Here is a 24,575-nt window from a genome sequence, read left to right as displayed (position 1 = left end):
TTTGAAGAAATTAGCAAAATATTTATGGGAACTATCTAAAAAATCTGCTGCAGCATTGCCAGGAATTATTGCATCAATTGTTGATTTTATATTGAAATCTGCAAGAAACATTATTAACTTTGCTGCTGAACATATTATTTTATTTTTAATTACAGTTGTAAGTGCTATTATTTATGGGTTAGTAAACATGATAAAAAATAAATAATTAATTTTTTTGTTAAATAAATGAGTGGGAGTTATATCAATCCTTCTAAGAATCATAGAATATCTAATGCTATTAAAGCAGAAAGATCGCATCATATAATTACTCATAACCCTTCTAATATTAATCCCGATGAAACTTTATATGTTAGAATCCCTCGATTAACACAAAATACTTTTTATGTTCCAAATAGTATTTATTTATCAGCCGATATAAAAGTACTCGGTAATAATAATAATTATGTTGTTGATAATGTTGGAAGATATTTGATTAAAAAATTAACGATAAAGATTGGCCCAGAAACAGTTTTCTCATTAGATGATTATAATTTATTTATGCATTATAAAGATTTATGGTTAACTAAAGAAAATAGAAATAATATGATATTTTAAGGAATCCAATCAGAAAACCAAAATAAATTAAGGTCAGAAGCGCATAATGCAATATTAACTAATGCTATAGATAAATTGATAAAAAGTATATATGGAAGCAAATATACAATTCCATTAGACTTTGAATTGATAAATAATAATGCGCCTTTATATAAATACGCAATTTAAGAAGACGTTATATTCGAAATAACATTTGCTCCTGTTAATGAAATTGTAATATCTAGCGTTTATAAAGATATGAGTTATAAATTATCGAATATATGTTTAGAATATGATACAGTAACTGATGAAAATATTTCAAGTATAATTCAAACTAAATACAATCAAGGATTTTATAATGGTTGTCATTATTATATGATTATATTGATAAATTTAAAACTGTAACTATTAATGCAAATGATGAAATTATTAATGAAAATATTAACTTCCCAAGAAGATCTATTAAAGGTATATTGATATTTTTTATCATTGCAACATATACTAATGGCGCAATAAATGTTGATAATTATTATAATCCTGAAATAACAAAAGTAGAAATAACTATCGAAGGAATAGCAAATAAAATATTTTGTCAAGGAATGAGAATGATAGATCAATGGCCAGAAATTAGAAAACATTTTATGAATGAAAAAGTAAAATCATCTGAAAATTGTAACATTAATCAAATTGATTTTTATACCGGTAATAAATATGCATTATGGTTAGATTTAAGAACAACAGAGGATAATTCATTACATGGTTCTGGAAAAAAATTACAGAACACTAAAGATGGAATACAATTATTCATGACAAAGAATAAAGGAATCAAAAATTTCAAAATGCACATTTATATTATATCTGACGCGCAATTAAATATTGTAAATTCTCAATTGAATAGTGTTATGTATTAAAATTTTAACTTTAATAAAAATTTATATAATAAATGGAAGGAGGAAAAGTATGGTTTATGATGGTTTATATTATGTAATACCTTGTAATATAGCTTTGATATTTGATCCTATTCTCAAAATTTATAAAACTAAACTAATAGAAATCGATGATAATAAAAGTGAAGTTGTTGATAATTTAAGTAATGTAATTGATAATAATGTAATACCTTCTACATCTAATAATGTAATACCTTCTACATCTAATAATGTAATACCTTCTACATCTAATAATGTAATACCTTCTACATCTAATAATGCAATACCTTCTACATCTAATAATGTAATACCTTCTACATCTAATAATGCAATACTATTAAATGTTAGTGAAAATAGAAATTATTGTGGATATTGTAAAAGTGAATTTTCAAACGCTACATCAAATTGGAATAAACATATGAATACAAAGGTACATATTACTAATGTAATAGAACGTGTTGGTTTAAGAGAATTTATAGAACACCCATTTAGATATGTTACAAAATTTGTTTCAAATAAAAACGTAAATGGTAAAGAATTATATGAAGATTTTTTATTAGCAACGCCTAAAAAAGATGAATTAGATTTAACCGATGCTAATAAAATATTAAAACCAAACACTGTAAATGAAATATTAGGAGCAAACACTAATAAAGATAATAATGAAAATGGTGCCATACGGCACCCTCATGGTGATATAGTTACACATAAGCATATTGATAATAAAGATTCTATGAAACATAAAGAAGAAACTATTGATGATGCGGTAGAAAGGATGAAAAAGTATAAAAGTAAAAAAACTATTGATGATGATACGGTAGAGAGTTTGAATAGATTGTTAGGGTCTGATAGTGAAAGTGATTAAGATATTAATTATATTTAACACAAATAATAATATTGGTTGAAAATTGTACAAAATAATAGTAATTGAAAAAGGGGTTTTTGAGTATTTAAGGTATTTAAGGTATCTAATACATATCTAATACAATCTAATACATAAAATATCTTATTTTATAAACTGATATTCATATGGAAATTGAAACCTCAGTAATAATAAATAACCTTTATTATTTTCAAACTTATTCATATATTAGTTGAAAAAATAAAAATTAATTGGTTGAAAATTGTATAAATAATATTTATTTTAAAAAAGGGGGTTTTAAGTATTTAAGGTATCTAATAGGGTATCAGGTATTAGGGTATCTAATGGGGTATCAGGTATTAGGGTATCTAATACATAGGTATACAAATAGTTATTTTATAAATTCATATTCATAGGGAAATTGTAGTCTCAGTAATAATTTTGAACCTTTATTATTCTTTAATTTATTCATATATTCATCATGTAATTCAGTAGGTATAATTTGATTTTCTTCCAATGATTGTTGCATAGATTTTTTATCTTTGTTATAAAATAAAACTAGAAATCTTATATTCTCCCTAAAGTCTTCAACAATTGAATTATATTTTTGATTTAAAACCCATGTTGTTATCCCAAAATGTCTCCCAGAGAAAGCTAGATAACATAACTCACTTTCTCTTACTTTTGAATCATGTAAATTTGCGCAATCATCTACAATGAATATTGTATTTGATCCTTTATAAGTATCAATTGCTATTTTAATACAATTATCTAAATTTTCTTTTACTGTTTTAGGATCTAATATAATAAACTTTTTATCTTAACTATATCTCTATTATATGTTTTATTCATTTCATAAGTAGGACAAAATAATATTATATTATCAAAATGATTCTTATAAATAGTTTCTAACAAGTCTAATATGAAATGTGTTTTACCACAATTGGTTACTCCAGTAACTAACATATTATGCGGTTCAAATATAAATAAATCTTTATTCATTTATTCTTTTAATTTTACTAGATAAAATCCATTCATTAAATTTATCATCATATCCTTTATATTTCACCAAAGAATACTTTTTTCCTTTAAGAGTTTTGGTTTTCAATACTTTTTCTATTTTGTATTATATTTCATCTGGATTTGGTACAAGTGATAATTCTTGTTCATAGAAATAACCTAATATTTCTTCATCTTTTAGATCTTCTAGTTTATAAACAAAAGGTTTAGTTAATATTATCTTTTTAATCTTGAATATTTATTTAGTAAAATTTGGAGTATAACCTTTATAAAATGTTTTTCTATATTTAGATATTCTTAGGTGTTGACCAATTTTTAATTTAGGTTCACCGAAATCATGTGTAACAAATGCTCCATATAAATTATTCCAAACTATTTCTGAATTATCTTCATTTCTAGCTTGTATAGGTTTCATATTTATAGAACTATGTTTAGAATTATTATAACCTTTCACTAAATCATCTGTTACATCGATATATTTATATGTTTCATTAGCAGTAAAATATTTCCACATTCTAGTTTTCAATGTTTTATTAAATCTTTCTATAATAGATGCTTTTTTATCTGAGTGTGTTGAAAAATAGTCTACATCGTTATCAGATAATAGTTTTTTAAAATGTTTGTTATAAAATTCTTTACCTTCATCAAATTGTATCTTATCTGGAATAGCTTCTTTAAATATAGATTTAAAAGCATTTGTTACTTCTATACCAGTTTTATTTTTGATTGGAATTGACCATGCGTATCTACTGAATATGTCTATAACATTTAATATCCAGAAATATCCTTTGTTGTATTCTTCTAAGTTCTTCATGTCAATTAAATCTGCTTGCCATTGTTGATCGATATATGAAACCATAACTTTTCTTGTTAAATAAGTTTTATCCATTTTCTTGTGGATTTGATATGTTGGTTGATTTTGTAACCATGATTTTAATTCACCATATTTTATGTTACCATTTTCTTTATCAGATTTAATTTTATTCCATAATTCTGAAACGCTAGAATATGATACTTCACTTTCTGGGTTATAATATAAATCTCTTAAATATTGTTCTTTTTTCATCTTCTTTTAATCCATTAATAATAATTTAGATTTAGTTTGAATGACTTTATGATTTGACTTATTTTCTGGTATGATAGGTTTATTGTCATTGGAATCATCTTTATCATCGGATTTAAATTTTGATTTATATATTACACCAGATAATATAATAACTGTTACTAATCCAATTGTAATATATAATTTATAATTACTTCCAGCATTAGAAGAATTAGATGGATTATTATTTGAATCAATATCAGGTGATTCATTTATATCAGTTAATTTCTTTTTCTTAGCTTTTTTCAATTCTGAAGATCTTTTACCTAATTCTCTTGCCCATTTAATTTGTTTCTCGGATCTAGGCTTTTTCTTAACTCCATCACTCATTTATTTTAGTTAATTTTTGTTCTGATTCTTTTTCTGTTTCGACGTTTGGTTGTATTACAGCGTCATCTGTTTCGTTCTTGCCTGATTTATATTCCATAGGCTTGATATTCGAAAATGTTATGACGCCAGTAGAAATTAATGTCATAACCGATCCTAATTGAAATGAAGCATAACCAACCCATTTTTGTAATTCAGTCATAACTAAGTAGTCATTTTTCAAATCAGTATATAATTTATTTTCATCATCAATTGGTATTAACCGGTTACATAACATTGAATAACATTTGACAATACCATCTGAATTAGAATCATTTATTCTAGCTAATCTAGCTTCTTCATAAATCTTAAAATATTTTATTACTTTATCGGGTTTCATAGCATCTAATTCTTGAAAAGTAATAATTCTATTTAAAAACTCTTTAGTTTTTCCACCGGCAATTAATAATTCAAGATGATGCTTACAATATAAATAGTATTCATAATCTATATTACAATTAACTTGAGCACAATTAGGTTATATGAATTTGTGTATTGTAAATAAATCAATTGGTCGCGGAGCGGAGCGGTAGCGAAGAGGAGCGACCAATTGATTTAATACAATATGCTTTTAAAATTTAAATTATTAATATCTTAGAATAAATATTTAGTTATAATATAAAATGCACACGGTTATGAAAATATATTATAGTTTTAAATTACTTTTAATGTTTTGTTTTTTAATGAGCTCGACCGTATGACTTTTGGCTTGAAAGCCCATTACCCCTATTACTCACGTTACAGGCGTTCACCACACATTTTAAACATACGACTTTTGAAATCTTAGAGGACGAATTAAAATAAAGGTTCATTAATTTTAAAAATGCATCCTTGTCGCACACGGTCACCAATTTTTGAATATTGTGATGATACATAGTAAATTGTTTTCAAAGTTAACACAATTCTAATTTCCAGTCAAAATGTTTTGTATATAACCTACACCACATTGAAATTCAGTTATATGCATCAGCTAATACTACAGTAATTATTCCCTGTTGCAGGTCTACTTAATTCTTAATTGACAATTGTAACCACTTTAGGGTTCTTATAAGAACCCTTATGTCTCGAAGAACGCTAATCTGCATTCCATATTGTTGAAGCACCTTTAAGCCTCACCAAGAACCCCAAGGTTCTTCGAAGAACCCCCGAAGAACCATTTGTTCTAAGAGTGTGTTCATCGTAGTAGACTATCGTAATCACCTGATACTTTTCTGTCGTTTGTTTTCTCTCTGAGTCGAACGTAATTCTAGTAGCCACCCGCGACTCATCGACCTTGATTTAAACTTGATTAATTCAAAATTTATCTTTTGACGCTTTTGATGTAATGAACAGATCATCAATATACTTAAATGATATAACCGGAATAACAAGAAATCAATAATATAAAAGAGGTAACAAGCAAATGCTCGTTAACCCGTCGGACTCGCGAACGCCTGACTCGTATACTCTTGGACTCGGACGCGCTAAGCAATACAATCATGAAGTTGACTTTGAAATTGATTGTGGAGAAGAGAGGGAATAAATTCAATAGCTCTTCGTCAACAAGGTCAATTTCTAAAAGAAATATCCTGCCACACATTGAGCTGTTATGGAGTTCTATATGCACGATATTGTACGAAAAAATGTTGAATGGAAAGTAAAACGATCCACAACCAATTATTGTCCGTTCTTGAAGTTTACACAAAGAGCTTTAAAAATGGATTGACTCGAATATAAATTTCAGCTTTTGCTGCGGGCACAGTACAGTTTTGGAAGTACATAACTGATATAGGTTTTAATAAAACCAGCATAGATGAGCAGCTTGAAGGATTAAAAACGAATTTCATTATTTAGAAATTACAATCAAATTCGCCGAACTCTCACTAAAGACCATGAATGTACTAATAAATGGACTAAGGGACTCGGAGAACATGCCGTTTTTAATTGAGTAGGTTTTTAATAATTACGGCTGCGGTAGACATGGAGTAATATCAATGGAGAAGTCCCACAATTGAATTTTATATTATACAATTTATCACTGAAAGAATGCACTGATTATTGTGCATTCGACTACTAAAATAACGAAATATACTAGGATAAAATGGATTACGAGGAGAGAAATTTAATGCCTCAACAAAGATCAAACGGTTCAAAGGTTTTTGTTCCGGATTTATTATATTCGGATAAAATATCATCCACGAGGAGTGCGAAAACTGATGTAATGTTTTAAGAAAGCAATATAAATGTATGTATTGAATCGAATTTTTCCCGCTAGACGGAGCTCCTGAAGAGAATTGAGCCCACCAGACGGTGCCACTGAATAAGGCCGGAAGTGATTCGCCGGTATAATATGCTCCGCCCCGAGGGGTGTCGCAAAAAGAAGAGAGAAATGTCAGTAAGAAAGTACACAACATGGCTACTAATTGAACGGGGCTAAATTTCCGATGTTTATGGCTCGACAGGGCCTTTATTATGTAACCGGCTGGTTGTTGTATCGGCAGGCTGGCTGGGGAACTAGCATTTACACCAGCGGTACAGGATTCCATCCATCAGGAACAACAAGGCAGTTAAACCTTATATGTACAATCTTTATTGCATCCCGGAATGAGAATGATTATCATAGCTTTACATAGTCTTTATATACAGAATCATGAGTATAATGTGAGAACTAGGTGTCAGACAAGTTGTAGACATCAGGACTCACAAACAAACACCTAGTGACATGTTTGAGAGACATTAATTAATTATCGATGAGCACTGACTATAGCTAATTATCGTGAAAACATGTTGAGTAATGTCACATGTTGATTACGACCTTAAAGCACATATTGACACTATAGTCATAAGTTATATTATCATTATTATCATTATTATTATTATTATTATTATTATTATTATGTAGTAGAGCTATGAAATGTTATGAACTGTTCGATATGACATTGTAGATCTATATGATTATTAAATATGCAAATTATATCAGGGTGACAGATGCCCCCTTGTCCAATTAAATTTGGTCCTCCAAATTTGCGGAAAACGTAGATACTATAAGTTCATCAAAACTCCTTCCATCGCGAAAACATGAAAGATTGACTTTCACCGCGCAAAAATGTGCAAACGCTGGACAGTAATGGCCGGATTCTCAGTCATTCACGAAAGAGTCACATGTTGTAGTTATTTATGGACGATGCGATAATACGTTAACCGAGATTTTGAATGATCTGCAGAGGATCCCCGAATTCTGGTTGGTTCTGCGACGAACAGAAGTAGCGACGTGTTGTGTAGTTATAGCGTCCCGAAGATCAGTTGGTGATGCAAGTTGCAAGTAGTACGCATTTCTCTGTTTTGAAGATCTTTCGATTACTGACTGGAAATAACTTCGTGATTCAATGATAGTAACATGCAACATTTGACATCAGAGCAGAGTTCAGGCAATGACACAACACAAATACAGTTACCCTTGTCAACCAAAAGGAAAAAATTATCATCATCCAAAATAAGTGGCCAGGTGTAACTGAGATTATATATTTGTCCACATAAAAATTCAACCAATTCATCTTCATGTTTAAGTTATACAAACAAACAAAAAATATGAACCTATGAAAATGAAAATTGCCGATTAAACCTTTAGTATAGTCGAAATAGTTTGTTGCGAAAAAAGTATAGATACGCACTGTCCTGTAAGTAGATGAATTTGACTAATTAACCTTAGACATATCCCCTGAGAAGTGTTCCGTATTCTAATACTTATAGTACGAAATGAAACTGAAATTGATTTATGCTGATTGGAACTAGATGCCTAGAAAAAAAAGAATTGTGAATCATACTATTTAAACCGGCGATAACTTTTTTGATCGTACGGTAGTATCTTATATCCAAATTCCTATAATTTTCTATCATGTTCATCTGACCACTAATTCGAGACAAAGAAGCAACTGTATTACCTTCGGCTGACAAAAAGTTACCGTAATGCATTGTATCCACTGAAACAGCAGCAATGTTCACGATCAGTACAGCCATCTCGTCACAGGTGTAGTTGAATACGATCTTCTCGTGAGGTCAACGTTCCAGTCACAACCAATAGTTTAACAGCTTCATCTGTACTTGTGTAAGTCACAAGGACTTAAATTTGGGTTCTCCACCATCTGTAACTGGCTGGTTGTTGTATCGGCAGGCTGGCTGGGGAACTAGCATTTACACCAGCGGTACAGGAGTCCATCCATCAGGAACAACAAGGCAGTTAAACCTTATATGTACAATCTTTATTGCATCCCGGAATGAGAATGATTATCATAGCTTTACATAGTCTTTATATACAGAATCATGAGTATAATGTGAGAACTAGGTGTCAGACAAGTTGTAGACATCAGGACTCACAAACAAACACCTAGTGACATGTTTGAGAGACATTAATTAATAATCGATGAGCACTGACTATAGCTAATTATCGTGAAAACATGTTGAGTAATGTCACATGTTGATTACGACCTTAAAGCACATATTGACACTATAGTCATAAGTTATATTATCATTATTATCATTATTATTATTATTATTGTTATTATTATTATGTAGTAGAGCTATGAAATGTTATGAACTGTTCGATATGACATTGTAGATCTATATGATTATTAAATATGCAAATTATATCAGGGTGACAATTACGTGGATTTATCAAAATTCCCATACAGTATCTGGAGATTGAAGTGAGCTGAACGATATCATACGGATTGTATCGGCGACAGCGGTTAGGTAACCCAGCAGGCAATAACCTATGTACGACGTCGGATTTTGGTTGATAGCTAGTCAAATCGCATTATGACGTAAAACTTACTTCCAATTCATGTCGCGCTATTGCCAAATAAAACAATATTGGTTGTTATTTTGTCACTGATGTCATGTCACTTACTTCCAATTCATGTCGCGCTATTGCCAAATAATACAATATTGGTTATCTTGTCACTGATGTCACGAATACGTCACGAAATTATAAAGAAGTGCCAAATTTGTCCCGTCGCGTTAGTGACGCATGACCGACGTCACGATATGGCAAAATTTTTTTTCCGGATTTTGGGTGATTCACTGATTAAGCTTACGCCGCAACTCAAGACCCACATTAACTGAAATTACAGTGCAGAGGTTCCAGAAAGCTGCTGACCATGTACGCGGCCATGCGGTTCTATTTTTTAAACCCGTTGCCCAACATCACAAAAATCCGCATTTTTATATTTAATCACATCATTAGATTGCTATATTTATACATTCTGTTTAAACTTTGGCGATGTCTCAATATTAGTTAACGTTGATCTTGAGTTGTCCTTAGATCTGCGATTCGCCGTTGTAGGTGCTACGGACAATCCTTCTACCCGGGAGTAAATCTACTCGTGAATTTATATTTGCACCCCTCTTACGTTTACTGATATATTGAACTTCGACATATCATCATCTCTGCATTTCATAAGGCTGTGGTAGAACTTCTTGGCCCATGGGCAATTATTATTTTGAATGGAATAACTTTATAATAAATTTTCATTTAATTTTTCTTCGGTCCAATTATTATCAAAGTCTTTGAAAGTGATAGACATTGGTCTGTCGATCTTTCTGAACTACAACCGGCCATATTTCACTCAAAGTTTAAGGTAAAACAAATCGATCTGATGTATTTGTTCCTGCCTACCACTGTCCGAGGGGTTGAGTCTCATCGTAGTGCCATGGCAGTTGTTTAAGCGAACAGATCTGCAAGATTAAAAGAGTAGTAGAATGAACAATGTAATATGTTTTCATTGATATTATAAAAAAAACTGTACCTCGAAAGCACAGGACCTTTGGTCCTCTAGTATTTGTATTCAGACAAGTCCACTCTATGTGCATCATTTCGACAAAGTCGAAATGATTGTGTGTATTTCTGTTAGCAAAGGGGCAAACGGACAATTATAACTCGGACTCTGTTTCTTAAAATTAATGATTTTGAAGTTGTGATTTAAAATTCAGAATTAGTTTGCAGATAATTTATAAGATAATTTATATTTTGTATATGCTGATGATATTTATTCTAGTTATTGATTTGGAGAATATATTTTCATATGCCTCTAGATTTTTAATTCAGTGCACTTAATTAGTATTTTCACGTGATTGGATAATTACTTCCCATTCTAATGGCGTATCTTTGATGTTTACTAAAGCTTATTCTATGGAACGCTTTGACTAATTGAACAGTTGACGTCCACTCTGAAATTAGAAAAAAAACAGGAAGGTAGGATGATCCAACATCTGGGAATCAAACTAGATGACAGGCCTACTAGAATGGTATTTGACAAACAATGGGAACTTCTGAAAACCAGATCCTGTACTTTTAATTTTTTTTTATTTTAAAAGTTTTCATAGATACAAATAAAAAGTATACTTAGATACAAATAAAAAAAGGCCGGCATGACGGAAATATGTCAAATTTCATACTTTGTTATGGAAAAATAAAATTCAGCCTGCCGGATCACTTTTGGGCATAGTATTTCCTTTATATATGGGAAACAAGGTCATAATTTTTTTTTGCCTAAACGATTGTGGAATACGCGATCAGCAAATACGACAACAACGACGGGGACAGAAAACTAAATGTCCAGCTGGAGAGAGATCTTTTTTTGACTGCTAAGTACAAATTCTACGCAGGTTTTTATACATGCAAGAATCATGAAGTATAGAATAGCTTTTATCAAAATAGTGCCAGTTCAGGGTTTTTAAAAATAAAATGCAGTTAAGTGACCGATCAATATAGAGAGGACTGTATCGTAGGTTTGAGCCATATACTATGAATCAGAGTTCAACAACGGGATTAGATCAACACAATTGGACTAGAAATTACAACTGAGATATATTGAATAAAAATTTCCAACAACGATAAATGATTTTCGAATTGAAAACTTAACCACCCCAGCAAACAACATGTTAAATTCAATCGCCTTGGACATCAGCAGCCAATAGGCTTTCTCCAGCAACATTATCATTATTATATCTGAAATTAATTCATACCTGCTCCTCGAAGGGACCCGGCCGTCAGTATAACATTTTTACACATTTTCAGCATTATTTACTTAACCACTGCGGAGAAACAAGGTATTATTTTAAGCATTAATTTTCGTGATTTTCTTTAAATTCACTGAAAATTCGAGTGATCGGAATTTATGATGACAACTAGGATGTGTTGAAAACGTCAATAAAAGGTCTTCTAAATATTAAACGCTTTCATTCGATTTCGGATTTTGTTGTCAGTCGAGCGAATTAGGTGCATGCTATCGTCATTCTGAGATACTGCATCAATTTCACTTCGATGGCAAAATGTCCACGCATTTTCGGCCACGCACCAGTTATAATGTCTGTATTCTTATACCCCCCCCCCCCCGGCTGAACTTTTAGTTGAGAGGAGACATTTAACTTTACCCCTGTCTGAATACGCCGCCGCCGCCGCTGCAAGTGACGTTAACAGCCTGGAGGCCGCAATTGTTGACCGGTTGCTTTCAAACTTGGTTTACAAGTAGGATATCACTTGGGCCAGAACCCTATTTAAAATTTGGTCGATTCAATTCAAATTATGGCCACAGGGGGTGACATGAAAAACGACGTTAACAGCTTAGAGGCTGTTATTGTTGACCGATTGTTTTCCAACTTGGAACACAAGTAGGGTATCACTTGGGCCAGAACCCTATTCAAAATTCGGTTGGTTCGATTCAAATTATGGTCACCAGGGAACCGACATGCAAAACGACGTTAACAGCCCAGAGGCCGCAATTGGTGACCGATTTATTTCAAGCTTTGTACACAAGTAGGATATCACTTGGGCCATAACCCTTTATATAATTGGGTTGGTTCGATTAAAATTATGGCCACCAGGGGCCAACATAAAAAAACACGTTAAAGCCTTGGGGCTGCAATTGGCGACCGATTCATTTCAAACTTGGTACACAAATAGGGTATCTTATGGGCCAGAAGCCTATCAAAAATTGGGTTGATTCAATGCAAATTATGGCCCAAAGGGGGCCAACATTAAAAACGACGTTTGCAGCCCAGAGGCCGCAATTATTGACCGAATAATTTAAAACTTGGTACACAAAAAGGATATCCAATGCGCCAGAGGATTTTAAGAAATTGGGTTGATTCGATTCAAACTATGGCCACTAGGGGGCCAACATGAACAACGACGTTAACAGCCTAGTGGCCGCAATTATTGACTGAATCATTTCAAACTTGGTAATCGAGTAGGATATCACTTGGGACAGAAGCCTATTTAAAATAGGGTCGGTTCAATTCAAATTTTTGCCACCAGGGGGTCGACATGAAAAACGACGTTTGCAGCCTAGAGGCCTCAATTGTCGACCGATTTTTTTCAGACTTGGCACACAAGTAGGGTATCACTCGGCCCCAAATCCTATATTCAAATAAACGCCACCAGGGGCCGACATGAAAATGACGTTAATAGCCTAGAGGCCGCAATTGTTGACCGATTTATTTCAAACTTGGCACACAAGTAGCACACACTTGGACCAAAACCCTATTTAGAATTGGGTCGGATCGATTCGAATTATGGCTACCAGAGGGGGGCGACCTGAAGTACAACGTTAACAGCCTAGTGGCCGCAATTGTTGACCATTTCAAGTTATGACTATCATGGGAAAACAGCCTGGAGGCAGCAACTGTTGATCAATTCTTTACACTTTGTTCATGTGTTCTCTAATATCATTCTTATAGAAATGATTGTGGCCATGATATTTCTAACGCATTTACCACAAACCCTGTAACTTCACGTGGCGGTGAATTTCAGGCCGGGGGCATTCGAGGCTTTGCCTCATTATACTTCATTATCAAATTCCTACCACTTAATAATATAACGGTTTACGTGCAAACATAATGTAAACTGTGATTTAGAGAACGAGGACAGTTTCATGAAACTCGACTGGGTCGGAGTAAGCATCGGATATGCGCCAACGTGGTGATACATATATAGGGTCAAACGACATTTTTCGGCATCAGACTGAATTGAATCATTCTTTAAGTGTTTGTTCCTTACCAAACTTATATAAGAAAATATTGGCAGTTATGTTCATGTTCCTAAAGATCACTAATGAGCAGTGCTGGAAACATTACGATAACCAGCTAACCTGACTGCCGACTTATAACGATTATAGCTGAAATAGTTTTGGATCAAAACCCTAGACCCCATGTAAAGACGACTAGGCCTATGCCACTCGCATCGTTGGGTGAACGTTCCATTTCCATTAATTCCCATTTGGATCCGAGACGATGCCGTTATTGTAGACGATATGATCAAAAGCTCAATATTAAATTGCTTAGTAGAAATTATGTTCATATGATATATATGAGGATCAAGTCCATTGAAGTCATGGTTTTTCGACCCGTAACGCTAGCAGGGATAATAGGCCTACACGTGTTTTAATTACTCTATTCTACAGATTGTCTGTTCCTACGTGTTATGGCCATTGGCGTATGTAATGGGAGTAGATTTCACCGACTGCAGGTCAGTGGCAAAGCTGATAGGTGTGAAAACCTTTCTGAACGAATTCATTGCCTACACCGACTTGAAAGTTCTTATTTCCAATCGTGAAATGATGGAATCGTACGAAGCACAAGGATTGAGCAGTCTAACTTATAAAGGAGATGATATATTTTTGGATGCATGGAATTCAACTTTACTTAAAGGCGGATACATGTCGGTAAGATAAGGTCTATATTTCAGCGTAACAAACTCAGTACCGTAGAAAGACAGATCCTTTTGCTTACCTATTGGTAGTCAGTAACCTGACTGTGGTTTAGTTTCACGATCGGATATTTTCACAAACCACGGTCAGGAATGGGAAGGTCATTTTTCAATGAAATTTTTGTGAGTCATTTTGACTCACGAGTAATTTGCCTGGCATTTCATTGTCTCTTAAGATATCCGTCTAATTTTGTTGTAATCAATGCACAACAGATTCGTTGTTTGTTTGATACCTATAACACCTCACCTAACGATCTTAATCCATGTGCAAATCGGCCGTAAAGTGAGAGTAAATTTCCGTCGATTCAACGGCGGCCATTTTGAAAATGTGTGGAGTGTGCTGGCACCAGTGGACTGAGGCCAGGACCACAGCACAAACTAACGAAACGAAACGACGAAATTCAGTCCGAAATTAAACACGGCTATTAATAAGCGTCAACGTCTATATAAATCTTTTAAACGTACACAAAGCATCTTCCACCTAAATCGTTATAAAGAACAAGATTTTCTAGTACAGGCAATGATTAAAAATTCGCGGATCAGCTACCAAAATAACTTGCTTGATCGTATCGATCACGCCGCGACTAACGTTAAAGGTTACTGGTTCTTAATAAAGAAACTAATGGGTAATAAATTCCAGTCTATTATTCCGCCCTTAATTGACCCTGTGTCCAACCGTACAGTTCATAGTCAAGTTGACAAGGCTCATTTATTCCTCACTAATTTGATAGCGAAATATCACTTACTAGTTAATAACAACCCTGCACTCCCTGTTTTTCAAAATAGATGCCCCCATAATATAAACTTACCGCGAACTAATCCAGATGATGTTCGCAAAGTTATCCTTAATCTTGATACAAACAAAGCATGTGGCCATGACCTAATGACAAATAAAATGCTGAAACTGTGTGTCGATAGTTTATCCCCTTTATTAGCACGACTTTTTAACAAACTTATTGATGATAGCTCTTTCCCTGAGTGTTGGAAACTTGGAACGGTCACTGTCATCTACAAGAAAGGCTCAGGCAGTAAATCTAACCCGGCAAACTACAGACCTATAACACTTCTACCCCCACTATCTAAAGTATTTGAAAGAATTGTGTACAACAGTATTAGTCATCACTTACTAAGCAACGACCTTATTTACGCTAACCAATCCGGTTTTTTTGCGGGTCACTCGACAGCGGACCAACTTTTGGCTATTACCTCCTTCTTATTCGATAATTTTAATCGCAATAAATATACTCGCTCGGTCTTCCTGGACATTTCTGCTGCGTTTGACACTCTTCCTCATTATCTCCTCATCCACAAGCTAAAATCCTACGGTATTACTGGAAATGCGCTGTCTTTGATTTCAAGCTACCTCGATAACCGCCGGATACGCATTAAAGTCGACTCATATCTCCGGATGGCTTTATCAACACTGGTGTGCCCCAGGGTTCGATCTTGGGGCCTCTTTTATTCCTACTCTACATTAATGATCTCCCAGATAAACTCATTTCTAAAACGTTCCTTTATGCAGACGACACCTCTCTTTATATCCCAATTGACCCGCCGCTGGAAACTCTATACTGCAATCGGACCTAAACAAGATCTTTGAGTGGTCGCAAACATGGTGCCTATCCTTTAAACCCTCGAAAAGCGTCGATATGATTTTTAGTAAGAAAGGCTCTAAAAAGTTTGCCGCGCTGAAGTTGGGAAACGAAGTCATTCCGAGCAAAAAAAACCCACAAACATTTAGGATTCATCTTTGACGAGAGTCTCTCGTTTAATGACCATGTGGAGTCTCTAGCAAATAAGGTGCAAAAATTAATAAATCCACTGAAGCACTTATCCCGGTTTGTTACATCCCGTCATCTCAATAAGATTTACTCGTCCTTCATTAGCCCTCATTTCGACTATGGAGACATATTGTACAACAGTGCAAGTAAAGCCTCCCTCGCAAAACTGGACCGAGTCCACTACTCAGCAGCTCTTTGCATTTCCGGGTGTATCCGTGGCTCGAATTCTAGCAAAGTCCTTTCTTGTCTAAACTGGAAAACACTCGATACTAGTAGGAAAGAACGACTTCAAACATATATGTACCGAGTCTCATCAGGAGATATTCCCACTTACGTCTCTACTATCTTTAATACATACAAATCGGTTCGACCTCGCTTCATCAGAAATCCTCGACCCTTCACCATACCAGCCGGCACTAGTGCGAAAATTCGTTCGTCTCCCTCCTTTTTACTCATGGACACCTGGAACAACACCGACAATAATCTTCGCTCGCTGACTACGCTTTCCCTATTCAAGTCTCGTATCAAACATCAAGTTTCGACTGCTGTTCCAACCTACTTGATTAAGGACATAAACCGAGATGAATAAATTTCACTTAACCGATTACGCGCCGAGCTTCTTTTAAAATCTCAACTTCATGTTCGTATTCTTTTTCTGTTATTTTTGTAACTTCATTTTCAATATTTATCTTTGAACGTGTTTTATCGATATATTCAGGTGTATTTAAATTAGAATTATATGCTGTTTCATTACCATCGTTAAAACTTGTTTCATTAAAATCAGGTTGTGGTTCATCACTTATACCGGGGGTGTCACCTAAAGGATCCAATGGAAAACCTTCTCCACCTTCTGCCATTTACATAATACAAAAATTAAAATTTAAAATATAATATTCCTCCGATTACAATTCCTATACAAGTTATAGCTAATTTAGTATTTTCATGGGATTTATTATCATCATTTAGTTTAATTTAATTATTTCATGTTGAATATTATCAGTTTTTATATTTTCTGATGTATTGTAATCTTTTATTTTAGAATCATTATTCAATTTAATATTCTTAGTTTTAGTTTCTGTTGATTGAATATGTTTTTTATTTTCACCTTCCATTAATTTTGGAGCAGTGATAATCTTTTTATTTATATCATTCAATCCAAATGAATTATTTATTGTTGCAGTTTTAATTAGATTATTATAACCAATTATATTTCCCATCTTTAATACTAAATCATTAGAAATAATTAATAGATTAGGGCCTATACAATAATTAAGTCTTACATGAGATTTATCTAAATAATTTTGATATCTTATAATGTTTTCTGGAATCGATCTATTTTTATCATTATGAATTGAATCATGAAATAATACTTTAAATTGTTTCTGTGTATCAAATGATGTATTTAAATTTCCAATTATTGGGGATCTTGTTTCAACTTGTGCACCTAAAATACATATCAAATAAGTTCTAATAGATTGATTTATTCTTTCTATACCTGATTTAGTAAAACCTTCACTATTTTCTAAAATAAAATAAACCCAACCATTATTGTTTTCTTGTTTTAAATTATCATAAAATGTCGGTAATTTATTGAAATTTAATGTTTCTAAATCCTTAGTTTCTATTTTACCATAACCTAATTTATTACTATAGATATTATACAAACTATTAGATGGTATGGGAAGTGCACAATATTCTGCAATCTTTTTAGGGCAAGGAAGTGATCTTATTGTTCCAATTTTTGTTCTAAAATCAGAATTATTTATATCTATATTAAATTCATTACAAATTTTATAAAACTTTGATAAATTAATATTATTATCTAATTCTTTAAAATATCTAGATCCTGGTAAAGCGCACTCTAATTCATTCTATTATTCTGATTTGAAAGTATGTATGAAATCTAGATAAACTTTGAATTAATTTATATTTAGAATTATTCAAATGATCATTCCAACTAATTCCACATCCTGTTGTTGCACAATAAACAGCAAAATTTAATTGGTTCTGCCAATACTTCATATTAGATTTCAATAACCATTGTTTTTCATCTTTCAATTTTTTAAAATTAATTAAATATACATGGAATATATTTTCCATCTTTGCATTAAAATTATTAGTTTCAGTAACATAAATTTCTAAATTAATTAATGAATCTAAAACTTCATTTCTATATGTAATATCTTTATCAAAATCTATTGCAGGAATATTATATTTGATTGATTTATTATATTGGAAAGCTTTTGGAAAACTATCTGCCATTTATATAATTAAAAAATTAATAATTTATTAATTCTTTTAATAATTTATCTTGTTCTTCAACTGTTATATGACCATTTAAACTTATTATATAATCTAGTATATTCTTTAATTTATTAATTTCTTTTATATTAGTTTTAATTTTTTCTTTATTACTTTTTATATTTAATTTTGAACTTATACCAGTTAAAACACTTGAACTTAATCCTAATACACCAATTGATATAGCTAAAGGTGTTAATGAACTGAATATTGCTAGAAATGTTATTACAGAACTAATTGTAACCGAACCACTTATAATCAAATAATATATAATTTTACTTTTTAAATATTTTTTCTTTTTTATCTTTAAGTCACTTTCAAATTCTAATATTTGTTTTTCTAAATATATTTTTAATTTAGTTTTATTTATATCATGAGGAATAATATCAATATTATCAACTTTATCTTCCATTTATTTAGAAAAAAAAATTACTAATTAGTAAATTTATATGCTAAAAATATAACAATAACTGTTCCACCTAAAATCCAAATTATTTCATATTTTTGTTGTTCTTTACTTGGGGTATAATAATCTGATAATTTAGGTTTGTATAGATGTAATTTTTCTTTATTGGTTACTGCGTTATATAAACTCATTGCATCATCAACTGATTGAAAATCTCTATGTGAAATCTTCTGATCATATAATTCCTTGTTAATATAATCCATATAGTTTTGTCGTTTTTCTCTATATTCTTCTGCTGCTTTATTGTATTTCTCTAATGCTAAGTTATGTCTTCTTTGTTCTCCTAATGAACTATTTTTATCAATATGTTTAAATAAATAGCCACCACCATTAAATGCCAAAGCGTTAACAATTGCCGACCCTATAATAGTTATAATTGCAGAAGCCATTTATTTAGCAAAACAAATTATGCATTTATATGGGAGGAATATATTTGTGTTTTTCCAAATAATCAATAGTTAAATTAGATAAAGTAACTGCTAATGTTAATTTTAAGATATCATTTATATCAAATCTATCAACATTAACACTTCCCATTTTAAATACTTTTTTTAATACCATTGAATAACCAAAAGTTCCAACTGATAGTAATGCTCCATTATATAATCCAGTTATTATCCACTTATTATCTCTCATTTATTTATCAAAAAAATTACTATCATCAAAATATTTAGTTAACTTATATATGATTAATTCAACATTTATTTCATTACTAGTTTTATGATTATCATATACTTTGGTTAATATGTTTTTAATATCATCAATAATTCCATCTTCATTTAATTCATAATATTCTAAAGGTGATTTAATTAAATCAATTACTTTTTCTATATTATAATTTTCTTTATTAATCATTGATGCATTGTTAAATGATTTACTTTTTATATCAGTAATTACATCATTTAGTTTAATTCTCATTTCTACTCAATTACTCTTTACATCTTATAACTAATTCATATATCACAGAAAAGTTATTCAAATCAATTAAATATCCATTATGATTTCTTATTTCTAATTTAAAATTATTGAATTTAGGAATGCATGGTTTGAAATCACATTCTGTTAAATTATAATTTATTTGCGTTCCAAATTCTTTAACATTCTTCAATGGTAAAATGTTTAGTAAACCAGAATTACAAGTTATATCTTTAGTTGCTTCGAATGTTTTTGTAGGATCGATTAAATTGCAATAAATATAAAAGTGTGTAAAAGGCATTATATTTGGTGTAGCATCAGCATTGCGTATCCTTACATCTGGGGTTATTCCTAAAATTTTAGCTAAAGGTTTTTTAACTAGAAATTGATGTTGATCTTCATTACCTAATTTTATTCTTATTTTATCGGAGCTATCACTTTTAATCAGTCTTAATCCAAATCCAGCAGATGCACCCATTTTCAACCGAGCTCTTTTATTAATTTCTTGAGCTAATGTTTCTAAATTATATAATCCTGGTTTAAGATAAAGATGAAACCATTTACTTTTATTTCTATCATGAATTAAAAAGACTCTATGTTCAATAGTTTTATCCGATACATTGTAAAAAGAATTACATAAACTTATATTAACTAATTTTAAATCTACACAATTCTTAAATTCTCTATCTAATTGTACTAATAAATTATGTGATTTATAATTTGTAAGCCTTCTAGAATCAACAAATATTATGTATTCTTTTAATTCTACCATTTATTTTACATATTTTCTTATTCGAAATCTATTTCATGGTGCCCCTTTTCATTCTTACCTTTGTATACGAAATAGAAATCTCCAGAACATAATTCTTCTAGATCTTCACTTGATAATCTATGAAATCTATCTGGTAAATATGTTCTGAATTTATGTGTATTTCCTTTTAGTCCTTCATTTTCTAAGTGTATAACTAATTTATCTCCATAGTTATTAGTAACTGTATCAATATTTGTAATTAGATATTTCTTATGGATTATTAATTCTTTTAACTTCTTAAATTTATAATCTACTGATTTGACATTTGAAGTATCTTTTATTCTATCTAGAAATGATTTGTTGTTCTCACTGTGCGCTTGTTTACTCTCCATTTATAATACATATTTTTATTGAAATTTGATTAACACGTTAGAATTCTTTTCATTATCTCGTTCTCTTTTGTTTCTTCTCTTTTAAATTTTAAGTATTCATCTAAATTACAACCATAAGCAACTGTATGAATTCTATCATCTAAAATATATCTTTTATCATCAAATGGATTCAAACTAACCTTTTCAATTTCTTCAATAAACATTTTATGATCTTCACATCTTAAACATCTCATCTTATGTTTTCTAACTTCTTCATTGAATATACAATTGATGTAATCTTTGAAATGAATGTTCTTTTCTACTACACTTTTGGTTATTCCTTTTAACTTTTTAGCTTCATGTTCTTTAGTTTTATATGAATACATTTTAGATCTAATACCAATGAATTCAATCATTTCTTCACCGCCTAATTCATCTTTGAATTTACCAGGAACTTTTTTATTATCATTGCTAAACAATTCATGATCTTTAGGATAATTACTGAAATCAAAATGATGTTTTAATGTTTTTAAATCATCAGTTATGTTATCAGTTTTTATCTTTAATATGTAAGAATCGGTATCAAAATATTATATTTCTATATGTTTTTCTCCAAAAAGTGGTTGTAATACATTATAATAGAATTCATACATTAGTAATTTTGATAATTCTAAAACTGAAGCGCCAACATAGATTGGTTTATTAAATTTCATTGATGTTCTTCTCATTTTAACTGCGGCTAAATTTTCATCAAATATTCTGTTACCAATGAACTTAGGATATGATTGTAAATGCCTTATCCTTTTACCATTACTAACTAACTCAATATCATTTCTATTTCTAATATTTTCACAAGTCTTACCATAGAATGCATTATTCATTAGTTTGAAGAAATCTTTTTCGAAATCAGTTTTAGCTTCAGTTCTCTGTTTGGTGTTAAAATCTATAGATTTTTCTAACCACTTAGATTGCCTGAATGAAATATATCTATGTACTTTTTTTAGAACCATTCCTTGATTCATACAAAACTTTAACATTCTATAATGTACTACATAATTATATTTATCTTCTTGAGTTACCATTAACTTTTCTGTATGAATATGATTTTCAGGTTTAATTCTTTTTTGGTAATTTGATAATTCTTCATGTATTACAGTTTTATGTTCGGGGCAGTATGCTAGATTTCTAGATTTAAATTTTTTATCTTCAGGATATTCTAAATCTACAACAAAGAAGTAACCAGTATCTGAATCATCTGCAATATCTAGGATTCTTTTCTTCCAATCAAATTTATCATTATTTTCATTCTGTAAAACTTCACTTATTTCAAATACTCCATAAGGTTGTGGTTCCATCATTGCCCAACTATACAAATTATTTGCATCTATATATAATAACTTATATCCAGGGTTATCATTTACATTGAAATATCTATCGCCTAATTTGTAAATTTTAATCCACAATCCCATGTTAAACCTGGACTATAATAACAATGACAAGGATCAATGTTAAAATATTTTAGGTTTACATCTCTAAACCTTTCGAATATATCGGTTAATAATAATACATCTGATTTTAGATATGAATCTACTAATTGTCCATGATTTTCTATTTTGAAATGATTCCAGATATTCAATGTTCTATTATATACTTCATCTTTAACATATTCATTTTTTAATTCATCATAAAATTGTTCTTTCAATAATTCAGTTATATTGAAATCATTATGTGATTTATAAAATGAATATGGAATTGCTCCTTTATATCTCATTAATTGAAAATCATCATTATTTGGGTAATATTCTTTTAATATCTTTAATTCATCATCAACTAATGATTTTGATAAGTTATCTAATGAACTATTTAAAAATCTATATGAATCTATAAATCTTAGGCAACCAAATTGGAATGATATATAATTCTCAGATGTTTTAGCTAACATTCTAAATTTATAAGTTGGTATTTTATCTTTTGATCTATTTGAATTTAATCTTTCTATTTCATTATTAATTTCTTCTATTTTATGACATAACTGTTTGGTAAATAAATGTGCATCATATCCTGCTAGATTATGAAATATAACTGGTACAAAGTTAATTTTCTTAGCTTGTAAGTTACAATTCTCATGTGCAGCGCCTCTAAACTTTCCATTCAAATGATCATGGTCTCTCACTTTTTTATCTTTATAATTAAATATCTTTTCACAATAATAACATTTATCTGCAAACTCAAATGCTTCTTTATCTTCTTCTGTCATTATAATTTCTATATTTTTATTTAACTTTTCATTAAAATTTATTTCATTTTCAATTAATAAGTCACAAAAATGATTAATAACATTTTCATTTCTATAATGATATGAATATTTTAAGAGTAATAGGGATAATTGGCTTTCGAGCTAAAGGTTGAACGGGCGGGTGATTAAAAAATGAAAAACATGAAAATAATAACAATTTCTACTTGAATTAGGAGTGAAACTCATAAAAATGAAAATTAAATTCGAGCGTGTGAGAATTTATTTTTCATTTTTATGAGTTTCGCGAGTAATTCAAGTAGAAATTGTTATTATTTTTATGTTTTTCATTTTTTACGAGCTCGACCGTTCGACCTTTGGCTTGAAAGCCTATTATCCCTATTACTCTTAAAATATTCATATATATGAATAAAATATAAATGAATAACTTCTAAAATCAATTTTAATAAAACATTCTGAACCTCATAATGTACACTTTGGAGTACCGCAGGGCTCAGTACTTGGCCCTCTACTTTTTCTCGTATATGAAAGGCTGAATCCAAGAACAAGTCTATCGCACTTTTGAGCCCAAACGTCTACTTTTACTTAGTAGCCACTTGAGAACAATAAGCAATTACCGATATCAGCTACTTTTCTAAAAGTATACATTTCAAAACAGTCACTCCGAAATAGTATTCCTTTCAATTCGGTTGGTTTTCTACAGTGGTTTCGAAAGTGCACACTAGCAGTAGAGGTGACTGTAAAACCACCCGCCTGTTAACAGTGACTTTGTGATAGTAACTCCTACCATAGCAGCTACTCTCAAAACACATCGTTTCTAAAAGTCAACTATTGAAAAGTGACCATTTTGAGATGGCCTGGTAATTTCCTGTTAAAAATAGCAGCATCCGTTAAAGATTCGCAGTGATACGTGACAGGTTCATGCTTTGTATACAGAGCTTTGAATACAGTTCTGTGAATAGAAAATCAAAGTTTTTGAGTTGCTAAGAATCGCCTAAATTATATTACGCTCAACAAAATGGAAAACTAGTGGTTTCATATAACATCATCATGGATTAAATACTAAAATATAGTGCCAGTCCTAGAATTCTTAGAATGTTATGATTTTTGTTTCACATTTGCGATTATATAACATTCTGGTGCGT

At 30.9% G+C, this 24,575-nt stretch overlaps 1 protein-coding gene across 1 annotated transcript in view; it reads left to right on the top strand.

The window, feature by feature from the left end:
* LOC141903198 (solute carrier family 28 member 3-like) overlaps window positions 1-24,575 on the top strand; it is a 124,040-nt gene that overhangs the window by 94,298 nt on the left and 5,167 nt on the right. The window contains exon 10 of the mRNA XM_074791244.1: window positions 14,287-14,547. Within this exon, the coding sequence (XP_074647345.1) occupies window positions 14,287-14,547 (261 nt within the window). The remainder of the gene's footprint in view (window positions 1-14,286; window positions 14,548-24,575) is intronic.

Source organism: Tubulanus polymorphus, chromosome 4 (genome assembly GCF_964204645.1).
Source record: "Tubulanus polymorphus chromosome 4, tnTubPoly1.2, whole genome shotgun sequence".
Classification (NCBI taxonomy): domain Eukaryota; kingdom Metazoa; phylum Nemertea; class Palaeonemertea; order Tubulaniformes; family Tubulanidae; genus Tubulanus; species Tubulanus polymorphus.
This window is presented reverse-complemented; position numbering and strand designations above follow the sequence as displayed.